Raw genomic sequence first — 14,614 nt, 5'->3', positions numbered from 1 at the left:
AAAAAAAAAAAAATCACACACAAGCTGATGGCCAGGGGTCAAGCTTTCGGGTTGTACTTTTTGATTGTTTGGTGATGCATGGAGGGGATTGTAATCTTTACATTGAAACGAAATACAATTGGATGAATGTAAAGCTAATGTTCTCCCATGTAAACTCTCACTTAATTCACAATAAAAACTTAAAAAAATAATAATAAAGTTAAACTTTCGGAATTGCTTGGTGTGCAATTTGAGTATAGTATTCCACTGGAGACTAGTTCCAAAATTTAGTATTATGCTGGCAATATTTTCGTTTAAGTCTTGAATATTGTTTTACAATTGGAACTTTTTTCTTGATAGTTTAAAATCACTGCCCTACACTTTCTTATTAAACTAAAAAGAATAAAAAGGCAAAGCATTGTACAAATCATCTCAGGATATTATATTTATCTATAAATCATTTCCCAGATTAAAAAATTCCTTTTTGAAATATAAAGTGAAAGTAGTTGATACTATCATATTTTATAAATCCTAATGATAAAATAATATGTATAATGGGTTATATTAAATTAGAACTATAATTCTTTTAGACTTTTTTTGGTGTGTGGGAAAACCATTAAAATAAAGAAAACATATTCTGAATAAAAGCACTTTATATTTTAAAATAACTTGTTCATTAATTCAAAAAACGTTAGTTGTAAAAATATTAGTAAAATTCTAGTAATCAACTTAGAATATCTTGTTCAATTACAAATATATATTTTTTTCCTTTTGGAGGTATAGCATTTTAATGTCAGTAACAAAATAATGCCTAGTTGCCAGCAATTAAAATTTACTTATTAGAATATGATTTTGAGCAACTTAATATAAGGTTCTAAATATTTATAGTGAGATGTGGTGCTGTAGGCTAAGCACTGGAATGCAAACTGACTTTGCACAGCAAGATCGATGGTTGAAACTCACTAGCCCCTCCTCAGTAACCATATATAGGGCTACTATGAATTGGAACTGACTCAAAGGCACTTAACAACAACAAATATTTGTAATCTGTAATTATACACACTGTTCATATATTAAAAATCCATTCAGCACAGTGTATCAGATATGTACTATTTGAAAACCAAGAGGCCAGGCTTTGGAAGTACCATAAAAAGAATTTGGGTCTCTTGCTAAATGTAAAACAACAGTAACATGATCAAATAGTCATTTGTGTATCAGTACCAAAAATACCATGATATCACAAGTACAAAGTATTATACTGTGAGTTAATTGGTTATCTAGTCCTTTCTATTATTAACATCCTTGGGAAAACTCAACAAACGGATATTGTGTTTGTTTGTTTTGCTTTTGGGTTCTTTGTTAGAGAAAAATTATTCAAAAGGTTCAGAATTTGACATATATATATATGTATTTGGACAGTGATTAAGGAAGACTATAGAAGAATTGATGAATTTGAGTTGTGGTTTTAGAGCTGAATATTGAAAGTACCGTGGACTGCCAAAACAACTAATAGATCTGTGTTGTATGAAGTACAGCCAGAGTGCTTCTTAGAAGCCAGGATGGCCAGACTTTGTCTCTCATACTTCAGACATAATGTCAGGAGGGACCAGTCACTGGAAAAGGATATCATTCTTGGTAAGGTGGAGGGTCAGAGACAAAGATGAAGACCCCCAGCAAGATGGATTAGTCAAGTGGCAGCATCAATGGTCTCAAGAGCAGCAATGATAAGATTGGCCCAGGACCAGACAGTGTTTCATTCTGTTGTGCATAGGTTTGCTATGAGTAGGTACCAACTCAATGGCACCTAAAAACAGCAACAGTCAACAACATACATATTGTAGTTCAGTGCCCTTGAGTCCTGGTGTTTCACTGAGAACTAATGAGTTGGACCACAAGGTTGTTTTGACCTGCATTATCGGTTTGAACTGCAGTGTCTGCTTTTAAAATTCACCAGCTGCTCCTTGGAAACCCTATACACAAATATGTTATTGTTGTTAAGTGCCATCCAATTTGTTTTGACTTTTAGTAACCCCCTGTAAAGCTTTCAGAGAAGCAGCTGGTAGATTTGAACTACCCACTTTGTTGTTTACAGTCCAGTGATTATCCTACAGTGCCACATCAGGAGTCTCTCTCTATATATACACATGCTGTTGTTGTTGTCGTTAAATGCCATCAAGTCAATGCTAGCTCATCGCGACATAGTATAAGGTTTCTGAGGCGTGACTAGTGAGTTTGAACTGCCAGCCTTGTGGTTCACTTATCCCACAGCGCCATACCAGGACTCCTGTTGTTGTTGTTGTTGTTGTTGTTGTTAGGTGTTGTAGAATCTGTTCTGACTCATGTGACCTGATGTATAACAGAAATAAACACTTTCTGATGTTGTGTCATCCATACAATCCTTGTTAAGCCTGAACCCATGGCTGCTGTCACGGTACCAATCCATCTCATTGGCATCGTCCTCCTTTTTGCTGACCCTTGACTTTACCAAACATGATACTCTTCTCTACAGGCTGGTCCCACCTGATAATATGTCTGAAGTATGAAAGTATGAAGTATGAAAGATGAAGCCTCAACATCCTAGCTTCTAAGAAGTACATTCTGGCTGTACTTCTTCCAACACAAATTTGTTTGTTCTTCTAGCAGTTCATGGTACTTTTAATAATCTTCTCCAACACCATAACTCAAATGCATCAAGTCTTCTACAGTTATCCTTATTCATTGTCCAGCATTGATATTCACATGAGCTATTGAAAATACCCGGTCAGGTGCACCTTAGTCCTCAAACTGACATCTTTGAGATTGCCCTATTGCAATACATCATTTTATTTCTTGACTGCTGTTTCCATGAGTGTTTATAGTGTCAAAGTAAAATGAAGTCTGACAACTTCCATCTTATCTCCATTTATCATGATGCTATTTATTGGTCCTGGGGTGAGGATTTTTGGTTCCTTCATATTAAGGTGCCCCCCATACTGAAGGCTGTGGTCTTTGATTTTCATCTGTAATTATGTTAAGTCCTCTTTGCTTTCAGCAAATGAAGGTGTATCATGTGCATATCGCAGGTTGTTAATGATTGTTCCTACAATCCCAATGCAATGTTCTTCTTCCTATAATTCACTGTCTCCAATTATTTGCTTTGCTCAGAGTACAGATTAAATAAATATGGTGAAAGAATATATATATATACATGCATACATGTTGTGAAACCAGTAAGCAATGGCATTCTATATAGGGTAATAAGAATTAATTAAAATGGTTGCTGTAATGGTAAATTTACATTTTAATTAAAACTTACAATTTAGATAGATTTAATAAATGTGATGAGGAAATGAAATGCATTTTATGAATTATACTAACATTTAAAACATAAAAATTGTTATCTTAAAAATAAATTCATATTTGACAGTCAATGATATCTTTTATGTTGACATCTAAATTGTTTTTATAACCAAATACAAGGAATGGCACATCAAGTTGTTAGTACCCATCTTGGTCTTCTGACAGTGACAAGTGGTAAAATAAGTGCCTTTTCTGTTCCCTTTTCTTTTTTTCCAGCCTATCAGCTACAAAGCTGCCCTGATCCACGCCCCTTTCGAAATGGTTTTGTGATTGGCAGCGATTTTACAGTGGGTCAAACCATTTCATTTGAATGTTTTCCTGGCTACTCTTTAATTGGAAATTCCGCTCTCACTTGCCTTCATGGAGTTAGTCGGAATTGGAATCATCCACTTCCAAGGTGTGAAGGTATGTTCCTAGCTTCAAGCTATCTTTTAGGTAATATCATCTCTGTTTCAAATTTCTTGGTTTAGCACTCTTCCCTGTCCTCCCCTTCAAGTAGTGTGTTACAAATGCAGTTGAAGAATCATAGTTAGTACCTAAATCAAAAACCCTAAGACTTTGTAATGAATTTTATCAGTAATGGAAGAATTTTTAATCTTCAGCAGTGGAAAATTTTTTTAAATTAGCATTTCATAGTTTTTCCTGTGTGTGTGAGTCTTGAATCTTGTTTAGGTACATGTTTGTGTATGTTTGTCATGCTAGTATATACCATTAACCCAGATACTCCTACTGCTACTGAATTTGGGTTCTTACCCTTCAGAAAAATCCTTTAAAAATGAAATGACTTGAGCTTCTTATACATGATATGACATAAAAAATTGAACAATATATATGTATTGATTAAATATTTGGAAAAATAGAAGAATTAATATGATTTACTAATATAGTGATTATTAATAATTATGTAATAGTCTTCTTGTGGAAAAGCAAATTGCAGTTGGCTATAATTTATAAAAGGAGCTCTGGTAGCGTAGAGGTTATGAATCGGGCTGTGAACTGTAAGGTCAGCAGTTTGAAACTACCAGCTGCTCTGCAGGAGAAAGATGAGGCTTTCTGCTCCTGTAAAGATTTACAGCCTTGGAAACCCTGTTCAGGGTCGCTATGGGTCGGAACCGACTCGACAGCACTTAACAACAACAACAACATAATTTATAAAAGGATCCCTAGTGGTGCAGTGGTTAAGTGTTCTACTGCCAACTCAAATGTTGGCAGTTCGAACCCATGAGCTGCTCAGCTGGATAAATATGTGGAAATCTGTTTCCTAAAAGGTTGCAGTTTTGGAAATCCCATGGAGTTTCTGTGAGTTGGAATGATCTGGATAACGGTTTGGTACAAGTTTATATTTTGTTCATGGTAACCTGCTTCCATTTATAGGCCTCAACTAGAATAAAAATACAATCCATAGAAGAATTTTATACTGTTTAAGAGATATGGTTTGTTTGTCTCTTTATTTGTAGTCAGGTTTGTTATTTTTAAAAGCCCTTTTCATTTTGTGTCTTTCCTCTAGCTCTTTGTGGTGGAAATATAACGGCAATGAATGGCACCATTTACTCACCTGGCTATCCTGATGAATATCCAAATTTTCAAGATTGTTTTTGGCTTGTGAAAGTACCTCCTGGAAATGGAATCTACATCAATTTTACAGTCCTCCAAACAGAACCCATCTATGATTTCATTACTGTTTGGTAAGCCAGGACCATTGCTACTGATTGATTTAACTATATAAAACATCAGAACAGAGTAGGAATGAAAATATATCACAATCTTCTGTTGCAAATTGCCATCCTGATATTTGAATTGGTGTGAGTAACTGAGGGTGGCAGTATATGTGATCTGCAGAGTGAAGCAAAGAGGAGAAATACATTTTGGCTTTTTGCCCCTGAAGTAGCTAATAGCTGTAGAACAAAAAACTTCATGGGTCAATAGCTTAAAGAGTTTTATTAAATTAACATACAGAAACAGACAACTAAAGTCTCTATGCACAAAAGCCTGTGACATTTAAGAGCCTACATTCAACCAAGTATTTTACATCACAACTTGATTTCTATCATAATTATTTATTATAAAATATTATAATGATGTTAAGGTACACAGTTGCTATGTGGAAATACATTATAGAAAAATCTCCATTTAATCACTGACATTTAGTTAACAAAACTACTATATAGTTACTAAGATTTTAAGCAGCCTCTGAGTCTTCAGATAGCCAAAGAAAATAAAGGAGGACAAACCTCAAATCTTTAGGAGACTCTACATGTGAGAAATTTTGATGGTACCAAAAGATTATAGTGAAAAGAAAACTCTAAGGTCAAAACTACTCTGTTAACACAGGATCACTAGGAGTCAGAATGGATTTCAGGGCACTAGACAATAACAACATGTAAATCAATAATGTAATTGCTTACACCTAACATGGATGTTTTAAATTTAGGTATAAATGAGATATATTTTTATACTTTTTATTTTTAAATATGGTATCACCTAACTAGATATAAAATATATGCCACTATGACCTGCCATGTATTGCTTACCATATCAAGTGATTTTTTATCGTCTCACATGTAATACTTTCATTAAGCTTATGGTAAACTCTCCTAATAAAAACAACAACTGTTCTCTGTCTCTCACAACAGGGATGGACCAGACCAAAACTCACCTCAGATCGGTCAGTTCAGTGGCAATACAGCATTGGAATCAGTGTATAGCACGTCAAACCAGATTCTAATCAAATTCCACAGTGATTTCACAACAAGTGGCTTTTTTGTGCTTAGTTATCACGGTAGGTATTATCTAAGAATTTTTCTTTCATTTGGTACTGTTCAAATTGTGTTGGAAAGTTTTAATGTAATATATTTTAACTTATCATTGAAAAGTCTTAAAATTTGTGATATATATATTTTTTTATTACTGCAACTTTAGCATTCCAAATACATTCACTTGCAAAGGATGACCGCATCTAAGCATTTAGGAACATTAAAATGTGAGCAAATGGAAATAGGAAATAAATCAGTCCATAATTATTCAGTGGAAACATAATCATTTTTTTTCATGGAAACCAATAAAAGAGAGCCAGCTGTTCATGTTTTATTGTATGTAATTTTAAAACTTCAATAGATTTTTAATACAAAATGTTGAATCTCTTCAACCTGCTGTGACTCTAAAATTAGCATCAAATATCTTTATGCTTTGAATAAGATTACTCATTCATTTATAACTGTTTCAAAACTGAAGCTATTCTAGGATCTCAGAATTTTAAATAACCATTCCAGATCATTAAGTTCATAACATTCACTCCTATAGAGTGATTTATAGAGTCTCAATTTTACTTCTTTGTATAGAATTGATCTTAACTTTATGAAAGAAATTCAGGGGCTTCACAGAGATTTGTTGGGTTTTTTTTTTGCACCTTAATTTTCTCTTTTATCCCAAATAGATTCTATTCCATTATAAATAAGGAAATATGCATTTATTTTTAGTTATCATAACCTTTTTTCTGCTGTGACCATCCTCCTAGAAAAAGCAAATCTTCCTTTCTAAAGCTTTGGCAGACCAATTACAAGAATATTTAACAAGATCAATAACCTACTAAAACAATTTTGTAAAAGTATATGAAAAATATTCAATATAAACATGCATGTTTTCAATTGCATTATTTATAATTTAACAGTTTTCATATTTTAACTTAAAATTAACAAAGCTGAAGTTCTATAAAAATGTAGTAAGTTAAATAGGACTATGCACATTGGGATTGGGCTTAGAAACAGAGAATTGGCCATAAAATAATTGTATTTGTTGAAGTGAAGCATTTGTCAGTTATTATATGGAACCTAATTAATGGAGTTTCTAGGTGGAATAGGGGTTATAAGCACTTGACTGCTAACCGGAAGTTTACTGTTTCAAACTGATCAGCTATTCCTAGAAAGTCAGTCTGCGTCTGTAAAAATTACAGCGTTGGAGATCCTAGGGGGAAGTTCTACTTTGTCCTATGCTGTCACTGTGAGTCAGAATTTACTTGATAATAATGTTTTGTTTTGTTGTTTAATGAAAAAAAAAAAAAAAAACCCAAAAAAACAAAAAACGGTTTTGGTAGTGGTTCACAGCTGTGAGAGGTACATGTGCATTCCTGCACAGCCGATTAGAAACAGGTGGACAGCTCTGATTCAAGCTGAGGATTTTTAAAAATAATTCTTTAGCATTTTCCTACTCAACTGATCACTGTGGCTGGCAGTAGTCACAGGCTAGCACATAACCACTGTACCAGGTTCCAGGTTTTTGTTGTTAAGTGTTGTTGAGTTGGCTCTAACTCATAGTGACCCTATTTAGTATTTCCAAAACTTTAAATTTTTGTGGGAGCAGAAAGCCTCATCTTTCTTCTGCAGAGCATCTGGCGGGCTTGATTTATGGACCTTGTGGTTCACATTTCAGATAGATACAGATAAAGTCTACAACAAAACATTATTATTTTGGTATATAATCGTGATTTTGGAATCAATAAATTTAGCAGTTTTTAACATCAAAAGATGAGTTAATTGCTGATTTTTTTTCTGTTCATGAACTCCTGCCTCTGCCTAAGTTTGCATTATTGTTTGTGCCTTGCCCAAACAACTGATAATAAAAAGGGAGTATTCGCTGATGTGCTACAAATATCCCCAAGTTTTGGAAGCATTTTAAAGGGCAAGCATTGTCAGAGAAATGTCTGTCTGTGTATATGTGTGTGTATTTTCAGATAGAAAATATATGTATTATAGAATGTATGTATGTATCTACACTTACAAAAGTTACATTTATTATGTATAGTATGTAAATGTGTATATATATAGTGTCATCCCAAAGTACCTCATTTTAGTAGTTAGGTGTTAGTCATGTGTAACAAAGATAGACTTAGTTTAGGATAACTCAGAAAGAAATGTTTATGTAGTAATTTATATTTCAGTGGATCTTGGTCAAGTTATTGTCTATCCCTCCACTTTCCTTGGCTATAAAACAATGTAGTGTAATTGCTGAGTGAATTAAATGAGATAACATATGTACAGAAATTACCCCAATGCCTGGCATATATTAAGTTCAGTCATATGAGATAGTGGGTCATAAAATCTTAAATATCAACAATTTTGTATCATTTAGTCTAAGTAAGCACTGTCTTTATTACATTATTAGCATAAACCTGTAGAGGTGTTAGGAGAATTGGAGCCAATAAACAATATACACCTAGTATGGGACTTCTGGTGTGGCACTGTAGATCAGCACTGGATTGCAAATAACAAGGTCGGCAGTTCAAACCCACCAGCTGCTCTTCAGAACTCTATATAAGGTGGGTCAGCAGCACTTAACAACAACAACAGCCACATAGTTTATGGAGGAATCCTAGTATGGTGCTTCAGGATAATGCACTGGACAGAAAGGTTTGAACCAAAAGGTGGGTGGTTCAAACCCACCAGCCTCTGCTCAAAAACCCTATACAGGGCCACTGTGGCACTTAACAATATAATAATCATAGTTTAGGGAATGTTGTTGTTCAGTGCCTTTGAGTCAATTCCGACTCATAGAGATCCTGTATAGTTTTTCCTAGGAGTAGCTGATGGGTTTGAATTGCAGACCTTGTGATTTGAAGTCCAATGTTGATCCTACAGCACCACACCAGAAGTCCAGTTATGGAATGTTATTGTTGTTGTTAAGTGTCCTTGAGTCAGTTCCATCCCATAGCAACCCTGTATAGGGTTTCCAAGGAGTGGCTGGTGAGCTTGAACTGCCAACCTTGTGGTTCAAGCTGACCTTGCAGTCCAGCTCATTAACCCATAGCGCCACATAAGAATTCAATAAATGTTAGTTTCCTTACCATACATCATTTAACATTTTAATTTTCTAATGGGGTATTTACTTTTATTTCTGCTTGATAGTAAGACATACTTTCCAGAGTCTAGTGAGGCCTAACATTTGAATCACTGTCCCTAGAACTTTTACCTAAACTTTAAAATAACCTTGAAATTTGAGGATATATCCAGGGTCGATGATAAAACAAACTGATACTAAATTACACTAAGCTTATTATGGTAATTTTCTTAAAGCACAGCTTTCATCCTGAACTACCTTTTCAAAAGTATACAATCCGTACATTATGTCACATACAAAGCTAGTTTATAATTTGAATCTTATTTCCCAATATCTGCTCTCACCCAGTCAGAATGGTTCCTTCATTGTTTCTCTGAATTTTAATTTTTAAGTCATATCAGCACCTCTACCCTAACTAATCTTGATTACTCACTCAATCTTAAATCCCAATTCTTCTACTTCTTGATCACTTGAACTCATAAATATTGTTTTCACCAAATTGTGGAGAACTTAATTATAGCGTGACCTATTGTATTATGGAGTCCTGAGGTGGCGCTGTGGATTAATGTGTCAGACTGCAAAGCCCTTTGAACTGCAAGGTCGGCAGTTCAAGCTCACCAGTCGCTCTTTGGAAACCCTATCCAGGGTCGCTATGTGTCGGAACCGACTCAATGGCACTTAACAACAACAATTGTTAATTTATAATATTTTTAAAACAGTTGTTTAAATAAGTTATATCTGAACTGTATTAATAGCAAATGTATTAAGATAACATTGTTGTTGTTGTTGTTAAGTGTTGTCGAGTCGATTTTGACTCATAGCGACCCTGTATAGGGGTTTCCAAGGAGCAGCTGGTGAGCTTGAACCACCAACCTTGCAGTTCAAATGACTTTGTAGTCTGATGCATTAGCCCACAGTGCCATAGAGATACGTAATATATTCCTATTCCACTCATAGAAAAAACATGTTTGTTTTCAAATTAATCTTAACACAAATACAAATATAGTTGGCCCACATTCTAGTATCCAACATTGAGGCTACTGCTCAATGCCAAAATGAACTAACTCTTCTGACAAACTTTTCTAAGTGTTAAAAAGAGTTCTGTTGTGGTGCTGTAGGATAAGCACTGTGCTGCTAATCACAAGGTCAATGGTTCAAACCCGCCAGTCACTCCTCGGAAATGTTGTACAGAGTTGATAGGAGTTGAAACTGACTTCCCAGTACTTAAGAACCATGGTGGTGGTTGTGTGCTGGGGAGTCTGTTCTGACCCATGGTGATTCTATAAAGGGTTTCTGAGACTAAAAATGTTTACAGGAGCAGAAAGCCTTATCTTTGTCCTGTGGAACCACTGATAGTTTCTAATTGCTGACATTGAGATTAACAGCCTAATTTGTAACCCCCAAGCTACCAGACAATAAGAATGGTTAAAAAAAAAAAAAAATGGTCAGGGTATTTGCTTCAGTTTTGATAAGTAAATTAGGCAGACAATTTGCTTTTTAAATACTTGTAAACTGATTGATTATTTTACATATCTAGGTATGTAATAATTTATTCTCCACTCAAATGTCTTTAAATTCTCTCATTGATTTAACCACTCCTGTCATAGTTCAGTTAGAAGTCATAAGTGATTTTCTCAGGAGTTAGGATATTTGTTTTCTAAATTTTTCAGGTCAGTCTTACAAATAGTCCAAACAGTCACATTTATCACTTGGGTCCTGCTTATTAATATATGTTTTAAAGTATATTTACAATAAAAGTTGGTTTTTTCTCTCTGTAACTTTACTTCCTTTATGCTAGCTATTCTGCCTTTATGACATCTCTCTTTCATAAATCATCACCTTCATAAAGCCTTTCATGATCAAAAATGGCATTCATAAAAAGCTTTGAAAAGTGAAAGTTCTGTGCAATGAAAATATAGGACAGGCATAAATGTTGAAGCACTTTACCTCAGACACCATGTCTTTTCTTCATATGAAGACATACTTTTATCTTTTTATATTACTGTAATTGTAATTACTTAAGATAAGCATTTAGTTTTCTTTATATTTTCTATAAAATAAGATGTGGTTGGCTTCTAATATATAAAAACAATGCTCATATCTAATTAATGGTATTCTGAAAGTGAGTTATACGAAGCCAGTTTTAGCTGCCTGTTTTTGCAGATAGAGACTTTCTAGAATAGTCACTGTAATGCCAGTAGGTACCATTCACTGACAACTCATATGCTGGCCACTGTGCTGGTTACTTTCTATGGATTTTTGTGAATTTTCATACCAACTATGCAAAGTAAATAATATTATCCCCATATTAATAATAAAAGAACTAAATGAAAACTTAGGTAACCTGCACAAAGTTAGAAGATTCATAAAGAGACGGAATGGATAGCATTCAAATTAGGGCTATCTGGGTCCAAAGAATGACCTCTTTTAAATAGTGGAAACAACAATGCAATAATAATAGCTGAAATTTATTGAGCAATTACTAAGTGACAGGTAATGCCCTAAACTTGTGTTATATATTTTTGTTGTTGTTAAGTGTCGTCGAGTAGATTCTGACCCATAACAACTCTGTATAGGGTTTCCAAGGAGTAGCTGGTGAACTTGAACCACCAACCTTCCAGTTCAAACGGCTTTGCAGTCTGACACATTAGCCCACGGCGCCACACCTATAGATTGTCTTTAATGGGATGTAAATGTAATTTTTCTTTAACAATTGAACAAAAATGATTTTCATTTTCATCAAGATCTCATTTTTGAGAAAATACTCCTGGTGTGATACTGTAGGATAAATACTGACCTGCTAACTGCAAGGTTGATAGTTCAAACCACCAGCTGCTCCTTGGAAACCCTATACAGTGTCACTGTGAGTCAGACCCCATTCAACAGCATTTAACAACAACAATAACAATTTACACCTTCAAGCTTTTAACTTCTTAATACTTTCTTCCCTAGGACCTACAAGCTAAAACCAGTACATTAACAGCCAATGAACACACAGTTGTGAAAGCTATTAATATACTGGTTTTAGCTTGGAGTTCCTAGGGAAGAAAGTATTGAGAAGTTAAAAGTTTGAAGGTGTAAATTATTGTTGCTGTTCTAAGGTGACTGTGCCAAGAAATGATAAGATTTTTTGGGGTCTAACTGGTGTGGTGCTGTGGGTTAAAGCGGCAGACTGCAAAGCTGTTTGAATTGCAAGGTTGGCGGTTCAAGCTCACCAGCTGCTCCTCGGAAACCCTATAGAGGGCTACTATGGGTCAGAATCAACTCGACAGCTCTTAACAACAACATGCTAACCAAAACAACATTGTAGATAAAGTTTCAGAAGTTGAGCCCCTCAGGTTGGAAAGCACTCAAAATATGACTGGGACAGAGTTGCCTCCTCAAAATAGAGTTGAGAATGATGACATGAATGCTATAAAGCTTTAAAGACCTTGATGTACCATTTGGGCATTGTTCAAAATGAGCAAAATCTCCGTAAACAACTAAACAACTACAAATAATCCAAATATGGAATGTACGAAGCATGAATCTAGGAAAATAGAGAGTTGTCAATAATTAAATGGCACACATAAAGACAATAATCTAGGTATTAAGGAGCTGAAATAGACTGGTATTTGCCATTTTGAAGCTGACAATCATTGCTTTACTATGCTGAGAAAAACAAATAGAAAAAGGATGGCATTGCAGTCATCATCAAAAAAGATTGTACTTCAAGATCTAGCATGAGTACAATTCTGTCTGTGATAGGATAATACACATGTACAAGAACCACAATTATTAAAAATTACACACCCAACACAAAGGCAATGATGATGAAATTGAATAATTCTACTAAATTCTTCAGTCTGAAACAGATCTAACATGCAATCAAGATATACTGATAATTACTGGTGATTGATATGCAAAGTTTGGAAATAAATAGGAAGGATCAGTAGTTGGAAAATATGGCCTTGGTGATAAAAGTGGTGCTGGAGATTGCACTATAGAATTTTGCAAGACTATTGACATATTCATTGAAAACATATATTTTAAACAACATAAAAGATAACTATACACATGGACTTCACCAGATGACATACACAGAAATTCAAAGCTCCATATCATCAGTCAAAATAAAACCAGGGCCGACTACGGAAAGACCATGACTTGCTCATATAAAAAGTTCAGATTGGAGATGAAGAAAATCAAAACAAGTCCACAAGAGCCAAAATATGACCTTGAACATATTCCATCTGATTTTAGGGACCATCTCAAGAACAGGTTTATTACATTGGATACTAATGACTGTTGGCCAGAGGGTTGTGGGAGGACATTAAGAAGATCATATAGCTAGAAAGCAAAAGGCTATAAATAAGAAAGGAAAGAAAGAAAAGACCAAAAGGGGTGTCAGAAGAGACTAGAAAACTTGCTATTGAGCTACATCAAATGGAAGAAATTAAGTACAAGTATTGAAAATTAAATTTCAAAGGGCAGCTAAAGAAGACAAAGCCAAGTTTTATAAGGAAATGCTCAGAGACCTGGAGTTAGAAACCTAAAAGGGAAGAAAATGCTTAACATTTTTCAAACTGAAAGCACTGAAGGAAAAAATGGAACCTCGATTTGCAATATTGAAGGATGTGTGGGACTATAGGATAAGCACTGAACCACAAGGTTGATTTGAACTGCATGGTGGGTCATTCAAACTTACCAGCCACCCCTCAGAAACTATAGTGAGTCAGAACTGACATGATGGCACTTAACAACAACAATAATGGACAAAATATTAATTAAATGATCCAGAAAGCATCAAAATAAGATGGTAGGAATAATGGTTACAAGTCGGGCTGCTATCCTCAAGGTCAGCAGTTTGAAACTAACAGCTGTTCTGTGGGAGAAATATGAGGCTTTCTACCTGTAAAGATTTACAACCTTGGAAACCCTGTGCAGGGTCACTATGAGTCGGAACCGACTCCACAGTGTTTAACAAAAACAACAATACCAAAAAGAAATAGTTGATATTCAACCATTTCAAGAGGTAGTATTTGATCAAGAACCAATGGTAATGAAGGAAGAATTCAAAGCTACAATGAAACTATTGTTGTAAAACAAGCTTCCAGGAATTGACAGAATGCAAACTGAAATATTTTAACAAACAGATGCAGAATATTTCAGCAAACTGATGGAGGTACACACTCATCTATGCCAAGAAATTTGGAAGACAACTGATGTGGAAGAGATCCATATTAGTTTCCATTCTGAAGAGAGGCAACCCAATGGAATGTGGAAATCACTGAACATTATCATTACTATCACATGCAAGTAAAATTTTGCTGAAGATAGTTCAAAAACTGCTGCAATGGTACATTGACTGGAACTTCCAGAGGTTCAGGCTGGATTGTCGAATGATGGATATCATTTCTGATGTCAGATGAATCTGGACTGAAAACAGAGAATACCAGAAAGATGTTTACTTGTGTTTATTGACTAT

General features: G+C 34.8%; 1 protein-coding gene across 2 annotated transcripts in view; it reads left to right on the top strand.

Moving 5' to 3' along the window:
* The window catches only part of CSMD3 (CUB and Sushi multiple domains 3), a 1,928,297-nt gene that overhangs the window by 1,749,015 nt on the left and 164,668 nt on the right, over nt 1-14,614 (top strand). For both annotated transcript variants that reach the window (XM_006830658.1, XM_006830657.1), the window contains 3 exons: nt 3,535-3,723; nt 4,826-5,003; nt 5,952-6,097. In XM_006830658.1, the coding sequence (XP_006830721.1) occupies nt 3,535-3,723; nt 4,826-5,003; nt 5,952-6,097 (513 nt within the window). The remainder of the gene's footprint in view (nt 1-3,534; nt 3,724-4,825; nt 5,004-5,951; nt 6,098-14,614) is intronic.

This window comes from Chrysochloris asiatica, unplaced genomic scaffold (assembly GCF_000296735.1).
Source record: "Chrysochloris asiatica unplaced genomic scaffold, ChrAsi1.0 scaffold00001, whole genome shotgun sequence".
NCBI classification, from domain to species: domain Eukaryota; kingdom Metazoa; phylum Chordata; class Mammalia; order Afrosoricida; family Chrysochloridae; genus Chrysochloris; species Chrysochloris asiatica.
The sequence above is the reverse complement of the archived record's forward strand: the minus strand, read 5'-3'. Positions and strand labels throughout refer to the sequence as shown.